The sequence below is a fragment of the Ostrinia furnacalis genome, unplaced genomic scaffold (genome assembly GCF_004193835.3).
Source record: "Ostrinia furnacalis isolate ACB-3 unplaced genomic scaffold, ASM419383v2 OfSCF1818, whole genome shotgun sequence".
In the NCBI taxonomy this organism is placed as follows: domain Eukaryota; kingdom Metazoa; phylum Arthropoda; class Insecta; order Lepidoptera; family Crambidae; genus Ostrinia; species Ostrinia furnacalis.
Genome location: NW_021132057.1, coordinates 122,083 through 139,311, shown reverse-complemented (window position 1 = coordinate 139,311; position 17,229 = coordinate 122,083). Strand labels below are relative to the sequence as shown.

Genomic DNA, 17,229 nt, shown 5'->3' with positions numbered 1-17,229 from the left:
TCCACTGTGAGTGTGAGACGGCTTTTCTACAACTTTTCTTTTACGACACAAAACAATTTTATTTAATTTGTTGAAAATTGATCGAATTGTTTATTTGTAATCTTATTCTCAATTTAAATTTCTAGGATTAACTCCAGTGATCTTATTCTCAGAAGATTAATAATTTATTTTTTAATTAAAAAAAACTTTTCTATAGTATTCACGATAATTCTATCGTAATTAACTGTTTTAAATACCCGTGCCGTATCTGTTACTATTGTATTTCACCAAGCCTTATCTGTTTTGACAATAACAAGTAATTCATCACAATTTTACCGATAAAAATGTTGAGCTGATAAAACTGATAATGTTATCATTTTATCAGTATGTAAACGAAAACAAACCCCAATAACACAGACGCAATGATCAGCGTAGCGTAAACAATGGATTATTTGTATGTGTGCGTAGCTTGTTCGTTCGTTTGGTTGACAATCGCGATGTGATGTATTCTATCATCGCATGCTGAGTTATATTTTCATCAAAACCTTTTAATTTTTATATCAGTTACTCGATTCAGTTCTAAATGTTTTCTTTCGTTGTGTCCGCCTTTCTCTGTTTTGATTTCTAAATATGTGTAATTTGCCGCCGAAGTTCCATTCAGTGTGTCGCCTTTGTTTATCATTCTGTGGCGATAATTGCAGTGATGTTAAACTTCCAATTTTCGACCGTGATAAGGAGAAATCACGGCTTTCCGATATGATAATGTCATATCTATCGATAATGGTAATAATCTTTTGTTATTTCCTACTTCGAACATCAGGAAGATGCCGTTTTCTCGTGTGAAAGTTTAGCGTAAGCGTATGAGATTGTGGATGCTGATAAGCGCCATTAACTTTCTCGCGGGTGTTGGGTATTTTCGCATTGTGATATCATATTACGGCCCACGCGTTGAGTGCTCGGGCGTATGACTAATGTCATTCGGGGAAGTGATAGACGGGTGTGTGTGGCAAGCGAGTGATATCTCAGCCGCAGCCGTGTCGCTGATAACAAAGGAGCGCGCGGAGATCTGTCGCCCCGCCTCTCCCGAAGCTCGGCGCCCTCGCCGCGCGCCCCTCGCCCTGCCGCACACCTCATCTGATGCTCCCTGCTTATCCACATTATACACTGCTATTTTGAGAATTCAATATTTTCTAAATTTAGATGTATATTTTAAGGATATCAATCTGCAGGGGGACTACAGTCTCCCTTGTCTGGTGCCTTCTGTACTGAAGTAAACAGAATTAGACATTTGGAAGTTGTTTGTTATCAGATTTACCTATGAGTCATCACCTATGATTACGCTTGCGAAAGGTCACTGGCCACATCATCTCTTAATGACTGTGATATTGTGAAATGCTTGAGTGTGATGTTGTAAATGTTTTTCTAGGTGTATCCTGGTGACCTCCTGCCACAGGTGGTGTGTGGAAGCTGTGCACATAAACTTGATGAGTTTCACACATTCAGAGAACTTTCACACAAATCAGAAAGACTGTTAGAACAATTTCTTCAATATGCCAATTCACTGGCTGGGCCAAAGGAGGTGAGCTATAATTTTTAAAGTAAAACATTGATTGTAACATCTAAATTAGATTATATTTGAAATTCAAACAATTATAAATTAATAATAACTATACAAAAATGATAATACATCTACCTATTTTAAATCTATGTAACAATATTTTTGATTTGAATACATTTTCTTTTAATTAATAATCACAACTTTAGGCGAAAGAAGAATCTTCATTCAAGTTAATGTACCGAATAGGTTGGGTCTTCTTAATCTTCTTCTTGTAGACTGTTTTCATTGCCTTGACAATCCAGCCAAGTACCATTCCAATGGCAACTACCACAGTGACCCCAAAGATGCTCCATAGTACATGTTTAGGTTTCAGATCTCCAATACGAAAACTTCTTTTGCTTGTGAATGTATTGTCAAAGGTAGGGCAGAAAGACACTGTTATGTTGGTAATGTACTCTCCACTCAGCCTCATTGGTGCTGCACAACTGAAAGTCACAAGTTGATTTTTGATTAAATGATTACAAACTTTTTGTTAAAAAAATGAATTAATGATTCCTATCACTGCAGTCTTGCTGTAAAAACTAAGATTGTTGAATTGGAATGCATGATAAAACTTGTAAAGTTCCTTAGTTATTTACACACACAATCACACAGTTAAAAATATCAGATTAGTCACCAACTGATGCAACTTCTTAGTCTTTACATTTTATTTATATCATTAGATGTTGTAAATAAGCCAGTTGAAAGTTAGTAAATAGTTCGGATTTTGCATTTGATGTGTATTTTATTTAAGGAATGCTTTATTTGTTTACTCAGAGGTAAAGATTTTATCTAAGAAATTTACAGTTGCTTAAAATAAGTTTTCTCTTGTTTTGTTTACTGAAACTTTTCAGAACTTACTAAGGTATTTCACCAAACTTGAACTTTTTGCCAGCTCCCTGAGCAGTGACAATATTTGCTAGGTCACAGTTGCACAGCCAGGAGTTGCCAGTCATACCCAGTATCTCCAGTTTGTCCCATGGCATCAAGTCTGTTGACAGTTCACTAAGATTGTTGTCATCCAGGTATACCTGTTGAAGAAAATAAGTGGTACTTAGGAGCTGAATATATTTTTTATTTAGGAGGATGCTGTGATAATTCATGTTGTAGCATTTTCCTTTTGCATAGATGAACCAATCTAAATGATGCTTAGAGAATTTATAGGGAATCTTTTTCGATTTCCATAGCAACAAAGACAAGTCAGCAATCAATTTAGTTGGAATGCTTGGCATTTGTTCCAGTTTTAGGATAAATTTTGCAATCAGCAAATGACTGATATGAAAACACGGCAAAGTGATTAATCAGCCGACCTCGTTTTGTGTTCAGTAAGCAAGTCAAATCTGGGCCAGATGGATTATTGCACACATGATTTGAGATTTATTAAAATTGTGTTATCATTGTTGTCCGATTCGATTGTTTCGTTAATTATTTACTGACACATTATAAATAAGAATTATAATCACGTGTAAATAACCTCAATAGATTCGTCGAAATAGTAATAATTTCCGCAACCGGGAATTGAACTCTCCACTGCATTAGGCCAGAAGCCATTGCGCCGTCACGTTCGAAAGCCACGCCACTTTCTTCGCTTTGTCCTGGTATTCGTTAAGATGATAATTCGGCATGATTAGATGTTTTCGTCCATACCGAATCAGGTGAATTCCGCTGTGCTAATATCGATGCGACTTTCACTCTTGTGTAACCCATCATGACTCAACTTAAATCTTATTAGTACACCTCGATTAAGTAAGAAGGTCGATATGTTGTACTTGACTACTAATACGAGGCCATTCAGATTAGTATTAATATTTGAGATTCGACATCGATTAAGCATTTTTTTAACTCTATCATAATTCAAATTGTTACGAAATTGGAATTGATGCCACCTGTTTCTGTCGCTCGGTAGTTATAGCGAAACCGTTTTGAAATCACCAGTTTAATAACAAATTGTTTTACGACTTATCATTAATATGAGTAGCATTAATTTTATCGTAGCAGTTACAGGTTCAATCATACTTTGACGAGTTCCGTGTTCCGTCGGTGGTCGTTGCATCGTTTTATTTGTTTTAAAAGCAATTTTTTTAGCCTTACCTCTTTCAAGGTCCACTTGTCTTTCATGCCCCTGAAAGCGCTGCGGCTGATATACCTCAGGTTGCCGTTGTGGCAGAGGTGAAGCACCCTCAAACTCGTTAGCGGGACGAATGTGTTTCGTTTTACCTCGTCCAAGTAATCGTTTTCAGCGACTTCCAATTCTACCAACTTGGTTAAACCTAGAAAACAAAATAACTTGATGATCTCTATGTCTTACTACGCTAAGGTTGAATTTAGATTTGCTTTGCGCATTTCTTCTTTACCTATAAAACTATCATCATTCAGCTCCACTATCGGATTGTTGTTGAATGTAAGGTATTTCAGACTGTTCCCGACGATGCTGAGGCTCTCTGGGACGGTTACGAACTTGTTGTTGGACAGATCGATCTGCTGCAGTTTCGTTAGACCTTTAAAAGTGTGCAGAGGAATAGTCGCTATGTCCGTTTTTGATAAGTCCAACACCTGTAAGCCATTATACCGAATAGTTAATTTTCCAAATTATTACTTACATGAAAATACGTAAACCTTTCGCGCTTGTGTTACTTAAAGCAGATATTATTTTTCTGCACGCATGACGTGCTATTACTCACGCATTACTTTCCGATATAGTTTGAACTTAATCTCTACAAATCTTAAGGACTTCACCTCTAAATTCGTGGCGCTTGCCAAAGCGAGGACGGTGACGTGATCGAGAATCTCGATGGGATTGTTGTTGAGATACAATCGCGTCAGATTCGGAGTGTACTGAAACAAGTCCTTGTCCAGAGAGTGGATCTCGTTGTGGCCGAGGTTCAAGGTCTCCAGGGTAATGTTGTTGTACTTGTTGTCTCTGTACGGCCCACGGAATATCTCCCCTCGGAGGACGTCCCCTGGAAGAAAAGGCAATACAATTTAGAAAGTTATGAAAGGTTAAGAATATAAGGAGGGCGTAAATTAAATTGTGTAATAATTATTCTTTATTTATCTAACTTGTCTGAATGAGTTGTATGCGGCGCGGCGGTAAGATCCACACGGCGTCCTTCTGTTAAAAGTATTTAGCGATTAGTGGACGGAAGATTACGGGAGTTAATGAGACCTTTAACATTTTGAAAAGTTAATTAACTTAAAAACTATCCGTTACTCGAAATGTTAACTTCATCAATTAACCAATTAACGGTCTTGCACAGCTATGAGCAATACAAAAACAAAATCATTTGTCGTTTAGAATCTATGATGCCACAGGCACCCCTCGTTTTGCGTCGGGGGCATAGATAAATAAGGTATTTATCTATATCGGGGGTTTAAAATACTGTAAGTAGGTACCTTTAATAAGATTCTTGCTAAGATCCAAGTAGACGAGCCGTCCCACGTCTCCGAAAGCATCCTTCTCAATCTCAACGATCCTGTTCGCTTTAAAGCTGATGGCGATACGCCCGGGCAGCGCCGGTAACTGCGTCACATTGCTGATTGTGTTGTTGAAGAACGTTATTAGGACGTGTGCGTCTGAAACTGTTTCAAAGCGCTTTGTTAAAGTCTATCTGCAAAAACTGACTTACGACGAAATCACTACAATAAGGGCCTAGATTGTAATGAAGATCTTAACGAAGTGCAGAGTGGACTTAGATTTGTAAAAGGTTAATTTACGCAGATTTTCGATAGGTTTTAAAACTCGTATGGCTGTAAATTATTTTCATCGATAGTAATATTAAAAAAATTGTGCACACTTAATTAAACATTGACCATGTTGTGGGTGGTGCATTTTTTCCTTATCTACGTCCAATTTTACTCGATTGAATTAATCGGGGATGCCCTCTTATCGTTCCATTGTAGGGTTTGCAATATTGGTGTTTCAGAGGTATTATTTTTTTAAAGCTGGAAACATTGCATTTTCGGATAGATCCACTTTATACTGTAACCTAGTGTTGATACTGTTTGATAGAGCTCGTGAAGCACTTTCAGGATCAGTAACCACCAGTTTTTCAATATCTTTTATAATTTAGAAATATGTAATCGAGTTAGCTCACCTATTATTTCTACTCTGTATGTTTGCGATATTATAGGAGCCCTATAATCTAATAGGAATAATAACCCTCCTTAGTTTTGGCGCAGTCGGGCAAATACAAGAAAATAAACTGTTTTTGATAATAAATAATACAACAGTGGTCATCATTTATGTAATATCATAGTTAAAACAAAAAGGTAAAAATTAATCTGTGAAACTACTTCAAAGTAACTTTTTGATGTTTTGATTAAAACTTCATTTTCAAGTCTGCTAATTAATAAATTAACATTAATAAACTTTTTTAATTTGATAAATTTATTATAAAAGATCAGTATAAATTTTATCCAACAGTTTTTTATATAACTTTCTCAATAATTGCCTGACCCAGCAGAACTTGTAGATGACTACTAAATAATGGACTGTGAAAACAATAATCGATTCATCCACTTAATTAATTAAAATATTTCAGTGTTTGCTTCAGGGTTCGAGGATATATATCAAGGGATATATATCAAGATATATATCGGATATATATCCGATATATATCAAGCCGGTTTTGATGATATATATCAACTTTTAAAATTTGTTACTGTATTTGTACTTTTTGACATAAGATTTTTATTTTTTTAGTTGATTTTGCCGTATTTAAAAGAATATTTTATGTTTTTGCTATATTTGTCTGATTTTAAGGTTTAAAAACATTAAAAACATGTTTATGTAGCACATATGCAATAGTATTCATGAATAATACAATAAAATAATAATATGGCTTTCATACAAAATTGATATATATCAAAGTTGATATATATCGGATATATATCATAAATATCCGATATTTTGATATTTATAATAAATATCGGATATTTTCGAACCCTGGTTTGCTTACGTTATTAGTAAATTAACAAATAATTGCTTTGTTGTTGAAAAATCTAATAATAGATTAATTCTTAGATTGTACTTATTGGATTTTACCAGAGTCTATTTATTACGCTATACTCGTAGGTATTAGAACACGTTAATACTTAATAGCGATGACACACGTAGATAATTTGTTGAGGACTGCACTTGTTTGTTTGTGGTATCTCGAGTTATGCAGGTACGTGCATGATAGTGATAACACCTTCGTACAACGCATCCTGCGACTTACCTTTATCAATTTTGGTTATTTGCACAGGCCATTCGGGAATATGACTCAGGCTCCTCCGCGAACAGTTCAGCGTCAGGTTATTGTCATCGTTCCTTGATATATCACAAGGCGCGCTTTCCACTTCAGCCTTCTGAGCGCAACTCAATGAAACTAGGACGCATATTATCACTAACACCTACAACAAACAAAACACCATTACTTATGCAACCTACACAACACGAAGTCCGCACGGTTTATTTCGGCTCCTACGTACTCACTTCACGCCCCGGAGAAAAGTACATTTTTCTCATTAAAATTAAAACGGACTGCAATAATAACGACGAACCTGTGTAGTTTATCTTATCAGTTAGGCAGTGTAATCACGAGTGACAAGAAATGAGCGCGCACCTCATTGGTTGACGTCTTTGTTATCGTGCATTTAATGTATAGTATCGTTTGCTCTCCAAATATTCACCAGCATCATTTATTTATAGGAGGTCCTGAGCGTAACGGCGGCGAAGTTGGATGAGATAATCAAACCGTTGAATGAAAATGAGTATGAGCAAGACAATAAGATTAAGTACGATGAAATCGGCTCGCCGGATTCTACGGAGGAGATGAAGAATTCGGAGAGCCGGCAGGCTGCGGTGGCGCTGCTCTCTATAAAGCACAACGACCCGACGAAGTACGTCGTGAAGCCGGAGGACGAGCCGCACATAATGTTCAAGAGCGTGCCCAGCATAGCGCCGCCCGAGCGCGCCCGCGAGGTCATGCACTGTAGCGCAGTTTTAGACATCATCTCCAAGGCGGTGGCGGTCGCGCAGCGCGAGAACGAAGAATCTCAGAAGTTCCCCCCTAACTACACCAGCGTCATCGACAGAACGCACGCACTCAGCACCAACGATGTAAAATACTCACACGAATACACCCCGGAAGACCAGTACTTGTACAACGCGTCACAAAACGCCGCGAGTCCGCGCAGCAACCACGACCATGACAATAAAGAAATGGATCTCTCACTTTACAATTCTGTTAAAAATGAACCTTCCGAGCAAAACGATCACAATGTTGATCGCGAGCACTCAAATTCCTTCTATCAAGGAGTGTTAGCTCATAATAATACGTCAAATTACCCCGATGAATACAAGCAGTCTGTTTATGCTCGGTCCTCAAGTAAGAAAACGTCTAAAGACAACTCCTCGGTATACGAAGAATGCAGTCAGAGCAGTAGTGGGTCTGATCCCGACCGACTACAAATGGATATCTCCCAAATGTCGCAGGTAAGAAAAAAAGTTACTCTTTTTGATCGTCGATTGATGACTCAAACCGTGGCTTCAGTAATTTAGATTGAGATTCCCCTGACTCATCTAACCCAGAGAAGCTGTTTATAAATTCTTTAATCTAGAATCATCGAATGAGTCATTATAAAGCTTTCAAGCATTGGAATATGTCCAATATCCAGGACCTTTTTACCTGTCCTACATCTTCTTTATGTTCTGTTTCATTTGTAGGATGACCCCGAGGAGACCCAATCGGCGCGGTCCACGCAGTCGTCGCCGCCGCCTCCCGAGAACGAGGCCGACAAGGAATCCCTGTGGCAGGCTCTTCACAGGCAAAACGGTTCGTTACGCCTATTACAATAATCACCATTTTATAATGCATCTGCTTGACTTGATGTGAGAGATCATCTCTGCATTATCCCTCAATTTTTGACTTTGTAATTTCCGAATGTAGCGTTAAAGAAAAAAAAACGTATTAAGTAGTTTTACATATTTTAACATTGTACACCGGATTTACATAGAAAGATCTGATGCGGAAATTAACGCTTACATTATAACAAGGTTACACGATGTAATAAACAACTGAATAACAACGGTGGCATTTCATTACTGATTGCCGTTATAAACGTGTAACTTTAAATGTGTATATTGAGAGATTTGTAATAAATAATACCTATAACTGGTGCTTTTTGTATGGAGTTTGACAGATTTTTGACGTTTGTCAAAGTTAAAGTAAGATGGTGCAACTCAGCCTTAATTCTGATATAACCATGTGAAGACAAGTAAAAAGTATATTAGATGTTTTCTTTTTTTCTTAAAAATGCTTACAACAGGGCTTAGCAGTCTTTTTTACAAATCTTTCTAAAATAAATATGTTGAAACACAGGTCGCGGCGGCGAAGCGACGCAGCTGCTGAAGCGGCTGATCAACAGCAAGCACCTCGGCATGACGGTGTCCCCGCTGCGCGCCGCCCCCTCCCCGCTGCCCGCGCAGCCGCCCAACGGCGCCGTCTCGCCGGTGAGTACTAGTGTAGCAGCAGTGATACATGTTGACCACTAGACGCAGCGCTGAAGCGGCTGACCAACAGCAAGCACCTCGGCATGACGGTGTCCCCGCTGCGCGCCGCCCCCTCCCCGCTGCCCGCGCAGCCGCCCAACGGCGCCGTCTCGCCGGTGAGTACTAGTGTAGCAGCAGTGATACATGTTGACCACTAGACGCGGCTGCTGAAGCGGCTGACCAACAACAAGCACCTCGGCATGACGACGACAATGGCGACGTCTCGCCGGTAAGTGAAGTTGACAGTAGTATTACAAATTCTATTTGAAATGAGTTCTATCGTTGTAACCCTTTTCAAGGAATGTATCGAATCACCGGTCACTCTGTATATGACTCAGCCATTTGGTTAAATTAGGCAGCTAGGAGGTTATTAGTCGCAAAATAAAACCACTAGCCAAGCTGTCCTGAATAACAGCTCACTATATGGTGAATCGAAAGTTCTCTGGTAGATTCAGCTTCCATGTGCCTAAAATATTACTATTTCTCACTAAAAAATGTAAACAAGCACCTCGGCATGACGGTGTCCCCGCTACGAGCAAGTACTTCCCAGTTGCTGACGTCCGTGCAGCCGCCTAATGGCGCCGTCTCGCTGGTAAGTGGTATAATAAACCAAGCGCATAGCTTGGTTTATTATATGCCCAGAGACTTCGTATAGCTCTAGACAGGCTGCCCTGAACTAAAGTGTCGCGAAAGGTCACTGAGGTGCAACACAAACACAACAACGAAATTTTATTCGTGATATTTTGCCTTCGATGGTGATTGATATAATCCTGCAGATGCTCTGCTACGCCAAAAGCTAGGTAAAAACAAGCGTAGAGGGTAAGCCTTTGACCGGCAGGGGACCAGGTGGATCGTTGTAGTATCCATATTGGTCACTGCTGCGGAACAGCACTTAACTGTCGTCGACGTAAAATGAGCTATTTGATGGCGTGGTCTTGTCGTTTGTAGCAGCTGAAGTATCTCCGATGATCAGTAACTATGTCTCGTCATGGCGACTCCTTGCTAGACCTTTACTTTATACACCACCGGCAACACCATTCCACGGTCCGCGTGAGCAAACATTTCAGCGAATGACCGTACTCAATTTCACATTTGCATACTTATCTGCATGACATTGATGTATGACGAATCTAATTTGAATAGACAAAGCCCGCTTAAATTGAGTCTGAAAAAAACAATTAATTTAATTCAAACCTGCGCAGATGATGTGCAATTGATCCTGTATTCCATATCTGTACTCCTTACACTAACACTTTCCACTAGTCAAATGACTTGCTTTCCTCAATGATACTCTTTATGTACAGGACAGTAATACGTTTTAAATCGGTTACAAGAAACTGAACAAGAGTTTGGCATTATTTTAACAACAAAACCTGGGAAATACTGTGCGTGTTTTCTAAATAAATTTAATTGCAACGTAACAACAATACATGACATGTCAATGAAAAATTCCGCATCCCTCATTTTTTATCACAGCTCTCATGTTGTGAATCATACGGCGCTGCTACCATTTAATTATGAATTATAGTATCGTTACAATTTCGTGCAGAACAATCGTACAATAGCGGAATCACTTACGTCGGCTCGCACCTGCATATGTGATGAGCTCCGTTCATTAGTACCACGTGAACTATTCCACGAGCGTGTAACGATTCTGTCTTTAATTGATCCGCCTGATGTTCGGTTCGCACGCGAGAGAACAAATTCAATTTGTTTTATAACTAAATGTAACACTAGAAAACCAAGGTGTGACTGAGCTCCGTCAGCGCGAATAATAGACAAGAATGTAGGACTGAATGACAGGGTAAATTAGATTCTTTATGTGTTGTTATGTTAATGCACCTTTGAGGTAAATGGAGTTTTCCTCGTGACTGTCTTTGTTATTTTCATGAATAGGACTAAAATATTATTCTCCGCGATGTTTTACATAAGACTTGCGTTATATCATTTACATTACGTCAAACAATTGAACTGTTAACGTTAATATTGAATTTCTACATCCGTATTTTTAATTGAATAAAATCTACTGTAATCATGCTAAACACACGTTTATTATTGAGGATGCTTCCGCTTGATAAAATAATACCTACCTAGGTATCAAGTTTGTTAACTTTTATTTGTAAACATCTTTCTAAGTTCGAATTCAACAACTTTTCCTGTGGGGACAAATCATTGTACAAACAGCAGGTTTTTCATTATTCCTAGCACTAAAAACCTTACTTTTCAAATTACTGTACGATTAAGTAGTTTTTTTTTTTAATTTTTTATCCACAACGAGGAAGCCCTTGTTGTCTAGTTTTGAAACTAACAGTCAATCAATAGGGATGTTTCCTGGGTAAAAAAGCAAGAGTTTTTATTAGTCCGTCAGTTAGCTTATCAAAAACTACTCGACACGTATTTTTCACCTTTTAAAACTAATGAAAAAGTAAAAAGATAAAGCGTGTCAAAGTTCTAAAGAAAAGGCCCGTGACGCCAGTGAGTGCGTAAAAGTGCAGCACTTTGTGACTTCGCGCGGAACTTCAACGCACTTTAACTTTGTAATTATTTGTTTGGTTGACAATTAAAAATATACGCGTCCAATATTTTTTTATACTAAAATTGACGGACTAAAAAATTTTTTTTAGGAAACTAGCCTATTGACGTATGGGAGAGTCGCATTTTGACGCCTCATGAATGTCAATTATATTATTGACTAGACTACTAGAGTATCCAGTACCCAATTAATTTGCTAAATATCTCCCCCAGAACGGCGAGTGGCAGCTGTCAAACCGCGGCGGCGGGGCGGGCACGGCGCGCAGGAAACAGAGCTTCCCGGCGCGCGCGCAGCCCGCAGCGCCTCAGGATGCGCCCAATGCGCAGCAATGGCCGCAGCCGCAGGTCGATAACGTGAGTACTTTGCATCACGTCTTTTTCTTCGCAGGAAACAGAGGTTGATAACGTGAGTAGGACTTACCTTAGTAGACTTACCTGTTTACCTACTATAGGCACCCGAGTTCGCGCATTATCAACATTGGCGTATCTAGGCTTTTTTTTCAGGGGGGCCTGCGCCATCCTGACATGCCACGTCACGGGCGGGGAGTTGCGATTAGTATCTAGATCATGGTAAGAGCTGGAACATGGTATCATCTTCCTAGGTCGTCGGTCCATAAATCGGTAGTTCAACGGTCAACATGGGCTAACGGTAGCTGTCGAATTGCGGTGGCGGAGCGGGCGCAGGACGCGCAGCCCTGGCCGCAGCCGCAGGTGGATAACGTGAGTACCTGGCTACCTATAGGCACTTGAGTCCGCGCGTTAACAATATCCTTTATGCATGAGCTTGTGACGAGTGGCTCTGTCGAGCCGCGGCGGCGGGGCGGGCACGGCGCGCAGGAAACAGAGCTTCCCGGCGCGCGCGCAGCCCGCCGCGCCGCAGGACGCGCCCAACGCGCAGCAATGGCCGCAGCCGCAGGTCGATAACGTGAGTAATTTGTATCACGTCTTTTATTCGGAGTGTACATACGCGCAGGAAACAGCTTGATGGCGCGCCCGCAGACGCAGTTTGACAACGTGAGTAGGACTTACCTTAGTAGACTTAATTACCTGTCAACCTATCAGCACCCGAATTCGCGCATTATCAACATTGGCGTATCTAGGCTTCTTTTTCAGGGGGGGCCTGTGCCCCACGGGTGGGGAGGTGCGATTAGTATCTAGATCATGGTAAGAACTAGAACATGGTGTCATCCTCCTAGGTCGGTCCATAAATCGGTAGTTCAACGGTCAACATGGGCTAACGGTAGTGGGAGCTGTCGAATCGCGATGGCGGAGCGGGCGCAGGACGCGCAGCAATGGCCGCAGCCGCAGGTGGATAACGTGAGTACCTGGCTACCTATAGACACCCGAGGCCGCGCGTTAACAATATCCCTTATGCATGGACTTACGACGAGTGGCTCTGTCGAACCGCCCAACGCGCAGCCAATGCTTGTGTTAGGAAACACCGCTCTTGTGTTAACAATATTTAAGTAGAACTTATTCAAATCTCTATTGTACCGCGTGTCAGTGTGTGTGTGTGTGTGTGTGTGTGTGTGTGTGTGTGTGTGTGTGTGTGTGTGTGTGTGTGTGTGTGTGTGTGTGTGTGTGTGTGTGTGCGTACGTGCGTGCGTGCGTGCGTGCGTGTGTGCGTGTGTGTGTGTGGGTGTGTGTGTGTGAATACTATGTATAAGGTTTGACTAGGTTTTCGATATCGTCATAGTTTTTGGTCCCTCCCTAAGTTCCTCTGGTCTTATTGTAACAATTTCAATGCCTCATTGAAATTGTTACAATAAGCTTATTTGTGTAACACCTTGAATCTTATTTCCTCACTTACATCTCCAGCAGGACACCTCAGAAGCGCCAATAGGCACAGGCGGCAACGGCCGCGCGGCGCCTCGCGTGGAACTGTCGTGCAACAACTGCGGGACTCACACGACGACGATCTGGCGACGCGACGCGCGCGGCGAGATGGTGTGCAACGCGTGCGGGCTGTACTACAAGCTGCACGGCGTGCCGCGACCAACCGCCATGCGCCGCGACACGATTCACACGCGCCGCCGCCGGCCCAGGCACGACCCCAAGCACGCGCGCAGTGAGTATCATACAATTATTTAAGTTTAAATCTTTAATTTTTAACTGAAGAATATGTTTGGCACTTTCACAGTTACTACAGTATGGGAAATTCAATTTCAGCAGACCATCTACATATATCTATACTTCTATACTAATATTATAAATGCGAAAGTAACTCAGTCTGTCTGTCTGTCTGTCTCGCATTCACACCTAAACCACTGAACCGATCTTAAAGAAATTTGGCATAGAGATAATTTGAGTCCCAGGAAAGGACATAAGATAGTTTTTATCCCGGTTTTTGAAACAGGGACGCGCGTGACAAAGTTTTTCTGTGACAGACAAAATTCCACGCGGGTGTAGCCGCGGGCGGAAAGCTAGTAGTCCATAATTCCAAAGTTGTAAAGCCTCTGCCATGTAAAGTAAGTAAAGTCACTTTCACAAAACACTTTCTTATCGTGGAAATCTCCGACCGAAATGACAATGCAGTGACACGACAACCAAGTTGTGATTGAGCTCAGGCAGAAAGTCACTTTGGAGGAGCTAAGTCAAACTATCTGATCTAAAAAAATCTGTCTTGCCCCCTCCTAGACTAGAAGCTGGGTACACCCATGGTAGTGCCCATCACAAACCCAGGGGGCAGAAAATCACTTTAGAGGAGCTAATTCAAACTGGGTACGGCTATGGTAGTACCCCTCCCCTCACCAGCGCAATGAGAAAGTATCGCTAGCCCACGACATGGACTATACCGATCTTCAATTAAGTTGTGAACCGTCATTTAACTTTTATCTTTTATCCAGAAAATTGACTTGAATGTTCGTACCTACCGCTGAGTATGTGGGGCTCGAACCCACTAAAAACCTGGGGGTTTTTCCTCTACCGCTTAGTGGTCGGCGCCTTAGGTACTAGAGACGACCAAAACGTCTTCCGCGGTTGACTTCCTTTTAAAATGTTCTCACTGAACAAATGAAAATGAAATTTATTCGTCATTATCATAGGTACAAAGTTGTTACAACCAATAAAACTGTCTTTTCCTCCCACAGAGTCCCGGCGGAGCGGCGGCAGCGGCGGCGGCGCGGGCACCGAGGCGGCGGAGGCGGCGCCGGCGGCGGGCGGCGCGGAGCCGGGCGCCGAGGAGGCCGTGCTGGCGGCGCTGCGGCGCCAGCTGCAGCCGCACCTGCTGGCCGCGCTGCACGCGCACACGCACCACCAGCGCCCGCAGGTACGGCACGCGAGCTTGTGGCACGGAGCTGGCGCCGAGGAGGCCGTGCTGGCGGCGCTGCGGCGCCAGCTGCAGCCGCACCTGCTGGCCGCGCTGCACGCGCACACGCACCACCAGCGCCCGCAGGTACGGCACGCGAGCTTGTATTATAGTAACTTCTGGTCAAGATCAAAGGTGAGCTATTTATGTAGGTATTCGTCATTAGAGTGAATAGCCCAGAAAAAAAGTTTTTTGAAAGGCTTTTTTGTAATTATTATAAGCCATTTTATTGATATTTACCTCAAAGATGAATGTATTTCCTTTTTATTAATAGGAAATTATCGTAAGTTTTTAATATCCGGTATCCGGCCGGATAGTAAATTTAGGCCGGATATCCGGCCTACCGGACAGTTACCGGATATCCGTTTCATCTCTAATGAAAATCGTGCTGCCCACGTTGCATGCGCATACGCATCGCCAGCGCCCGTATGTACGGCACATGACATAGCAACACAAAGGTCTTGTGGCTACTCAGTTGAACTCTCGGTCCAAAATATTGATGACGATTCCCAGATGAACAAAAAATTTGGAAACGGACACATGGACTGTGACCTCAGTTGAAGTCAGTTGGCTCCCATTATTTTGATACATCTTATCAAACATGCGACTTGCAATGTGGCAATAATTTTATCTGGATCTACCCTTGAGAATGGATTTATGAGGGGACGTGAATACGTGTTGCAGAAAGAAGGTCTTTCTCAGTCCACCCTCTCCTTTGTGCCCCCCACCCCTCCCGCCGCTTCTTGGAACTACGTCATTGATTGTGTTTTGACAGCAACCTTCCCGTCCCGCTATTTTGAAATTCATATTGCAAATCTATCTATAAACATTTTTTACTAAGAATTCAATATTGAGAAGGCTAATAATATTTCTCAGGTCGGGCTCAACGCTCCAGAATACGACGAAGCGCCTCTTAACCTGGTGGCTTCCCACGTGGCCGCCGAGGAGACGCACTGACTACCCCGCTACATCATCGCGTGCGACACCGCGTGACGTCACGCGCGCACGCTCGCGGGATCTTTGCGGGGCCGGTGAACAGTTCTGCAGAACAGGTCTTAGTAGCTAGTAACAGAAACAATATTTTTCGAACTATGTTGAAGGATACAGATGATAGATTTTTGATCAACCACAATGTGAAAATGATGATAAAAATATGTTATTTCAATATGTAAAATCTATTAGGAGATTGGCCATTGAATAAGCAGCAATAGGTGATTAATGGTTAAGCATGGAAAGATTTGTGGTACGGCCAAGCTCCTAAAACCGCAAGTAGTTAACATTTTAGGATTTTAGAAGAAATACCTTTTCTGCAGAACTGCGTTTACGAATCAGCCGTCACTCGCAGCCTCACTCAAGAGAAACTTAAAAAGTATTTTTACACAATTTCACGATACTTTTTGATTTATTTACCAACAAAGTTGCATGTGCATTATTTGCATTTCGTGCTATGAGTTTTGTCAAATACATTATTACAGCGAATATTTCATAATGTGGATTATAAGCAAACGCGAAAATTATTTTTAGTAATACAGCCATTTTTATGAAATACTCGTTATAATATTAATTAACATAGCGGGGTTGAAATAGCTTACGATACGATGTATAGTCGTCGTGCAGCAGACATTTACCTTTGTTGATTTTCTATAGTGATAGTAAGGCCAGTCTAATGACAATAGTTGAATGAAATAGTGCAAATTGTTCCAAGTTGCTTCGTTCTCCAAGTTTAAGTTAATTATAAAACGCCCGTTAAATCGTAAGAGTACTGTGTGGGAGTTGTCAAAGTATTATTCTAGTATATAAATGTTATCTTTATTGTTGACAGTAAAATAGTGAAATTATACAAATCAAAGAGCTGCGAGAGAACTTGGAACAGAACATTATTTAACAATTCAGAGTTAAAGTAATATGTTAACAAGTATTATTTTTGAAAAGCAGGGCATTAACTAACGTCGATAGGGCCGCGCGTAGGCGGGCGGAACAAAAGCAATATTCGTTGTCATTGTCTTAGTGCCTATTTATATAGAAGTAATAGTGCCGCGTAGTAGTTAGTGGAGAGTATTTCCACAGTGTATATTCTTCATGACTTGTGATATGTGTGGTTGGTAGAATCATGCGTGTCGGTAGTGTCGCAGTTTGATAATGTTGGAAATGCAAATTTTAAGACATACTCAGCAGCTGTTATTATATTATATCTAATGTTTGGTAGAACGTAGCCGGGATAGCTCGGCGAGAGGTGTGCACGGTTGCCAACGTAATTTTAGAGGTGAAATCTCATATACA

At 41.3% G+C, this 17,229-nt stretch overlaps 2 protein-coding genes and 1 long non-coding RNA gene across 5 annotated transcripts; 1 reads left to right on the top strand and 2 right to left on the bottom strand.

The window, feature by feature from the left end:
• The first annotated feature begins 257 nt into the window (after window positions 1-257).
• Window positions 258-17,223, top strand: GATAd (GATA zinc finger-domain containing protein GATAd). Its single transcript, XM_028305945.1, has 9 exons — window positions 258-762; window positions 1,406-1,558; window positions 7,269-8,054; window positions 8,286-8,394; window positions 8,941-9,071; window positions 11,856-11,996; window positions 13,461-13,710; window positions 14,732-14,910; window positions 15,826-17,223. Exons 1-9 carry the CDS (start codon window positions 610-612, stop codon window positions 15,904-15,906), a joined length of 1,983 nt encoding a protein of 660 aa, XP_028161746.1. The 5' UTR covers window positions 258-609; the 3' UTR covers window positions 15,907-17,223.
• LOC114353812 (chondroadherin) lies at window positions 1,593-10,839 on the bottom strand. Of its 3 annotated transcripts, none has more exons than XM_028305935.1 (8): window positions 10,689-10,839; window positions 6,796-6,970; window positions 4,970-5,155; window positions 4,313-4,536; window positions 3,931-4,129; window positions 3,668-3,846; window positions 2,438-2,607; window positions 1,593-2,022 (listed from the first exon to the last, which is right to left on the bottom strand). In XM_028305935.1, exons 1-8 carry the CDS (start codon window positions 10,704-10,706, stop codon window positions 1,740-1,742), a joined length of 1,434 nt encoding a protein of 477 aa, XP_028161736.1. In that variant the 5' UTR covers window positions 10,707-10,839; the 3' UTR covers window positions 1,593-1,739. The 3 variants fall into 3 exon arrangements, with proteins under 3 accessions (XP_028161736.1, XP_028161734.1, XP_028161735.1); XM_028305933.1 differs by lacking the exon at window positions 10,689-10,839 and adding an exon at window positions 10,305-10,355; XM_028305934.1 differs by lacking the exon at window positions 10,689-10,839 and adding an exon at window positions 7,053-7,162.
• LOC114353825 (uncharacterized) lies at window positions 8,943-9,644 on the bottom strand. Its single transcript, XR_003655954.1, has 3 exons — window positions 9,619-9,644; window positions 9,149-9,304; window positions 8,943-8,993 (listed from the first exon to the last, which is right to left on the bottom strand). It is a non-coding gene; the product is annotated as an uncharacterized LOC114353825 (long non-coding RNA).
• Window positions 17,224-17,229: the final 6 nt, after the last annotated feature.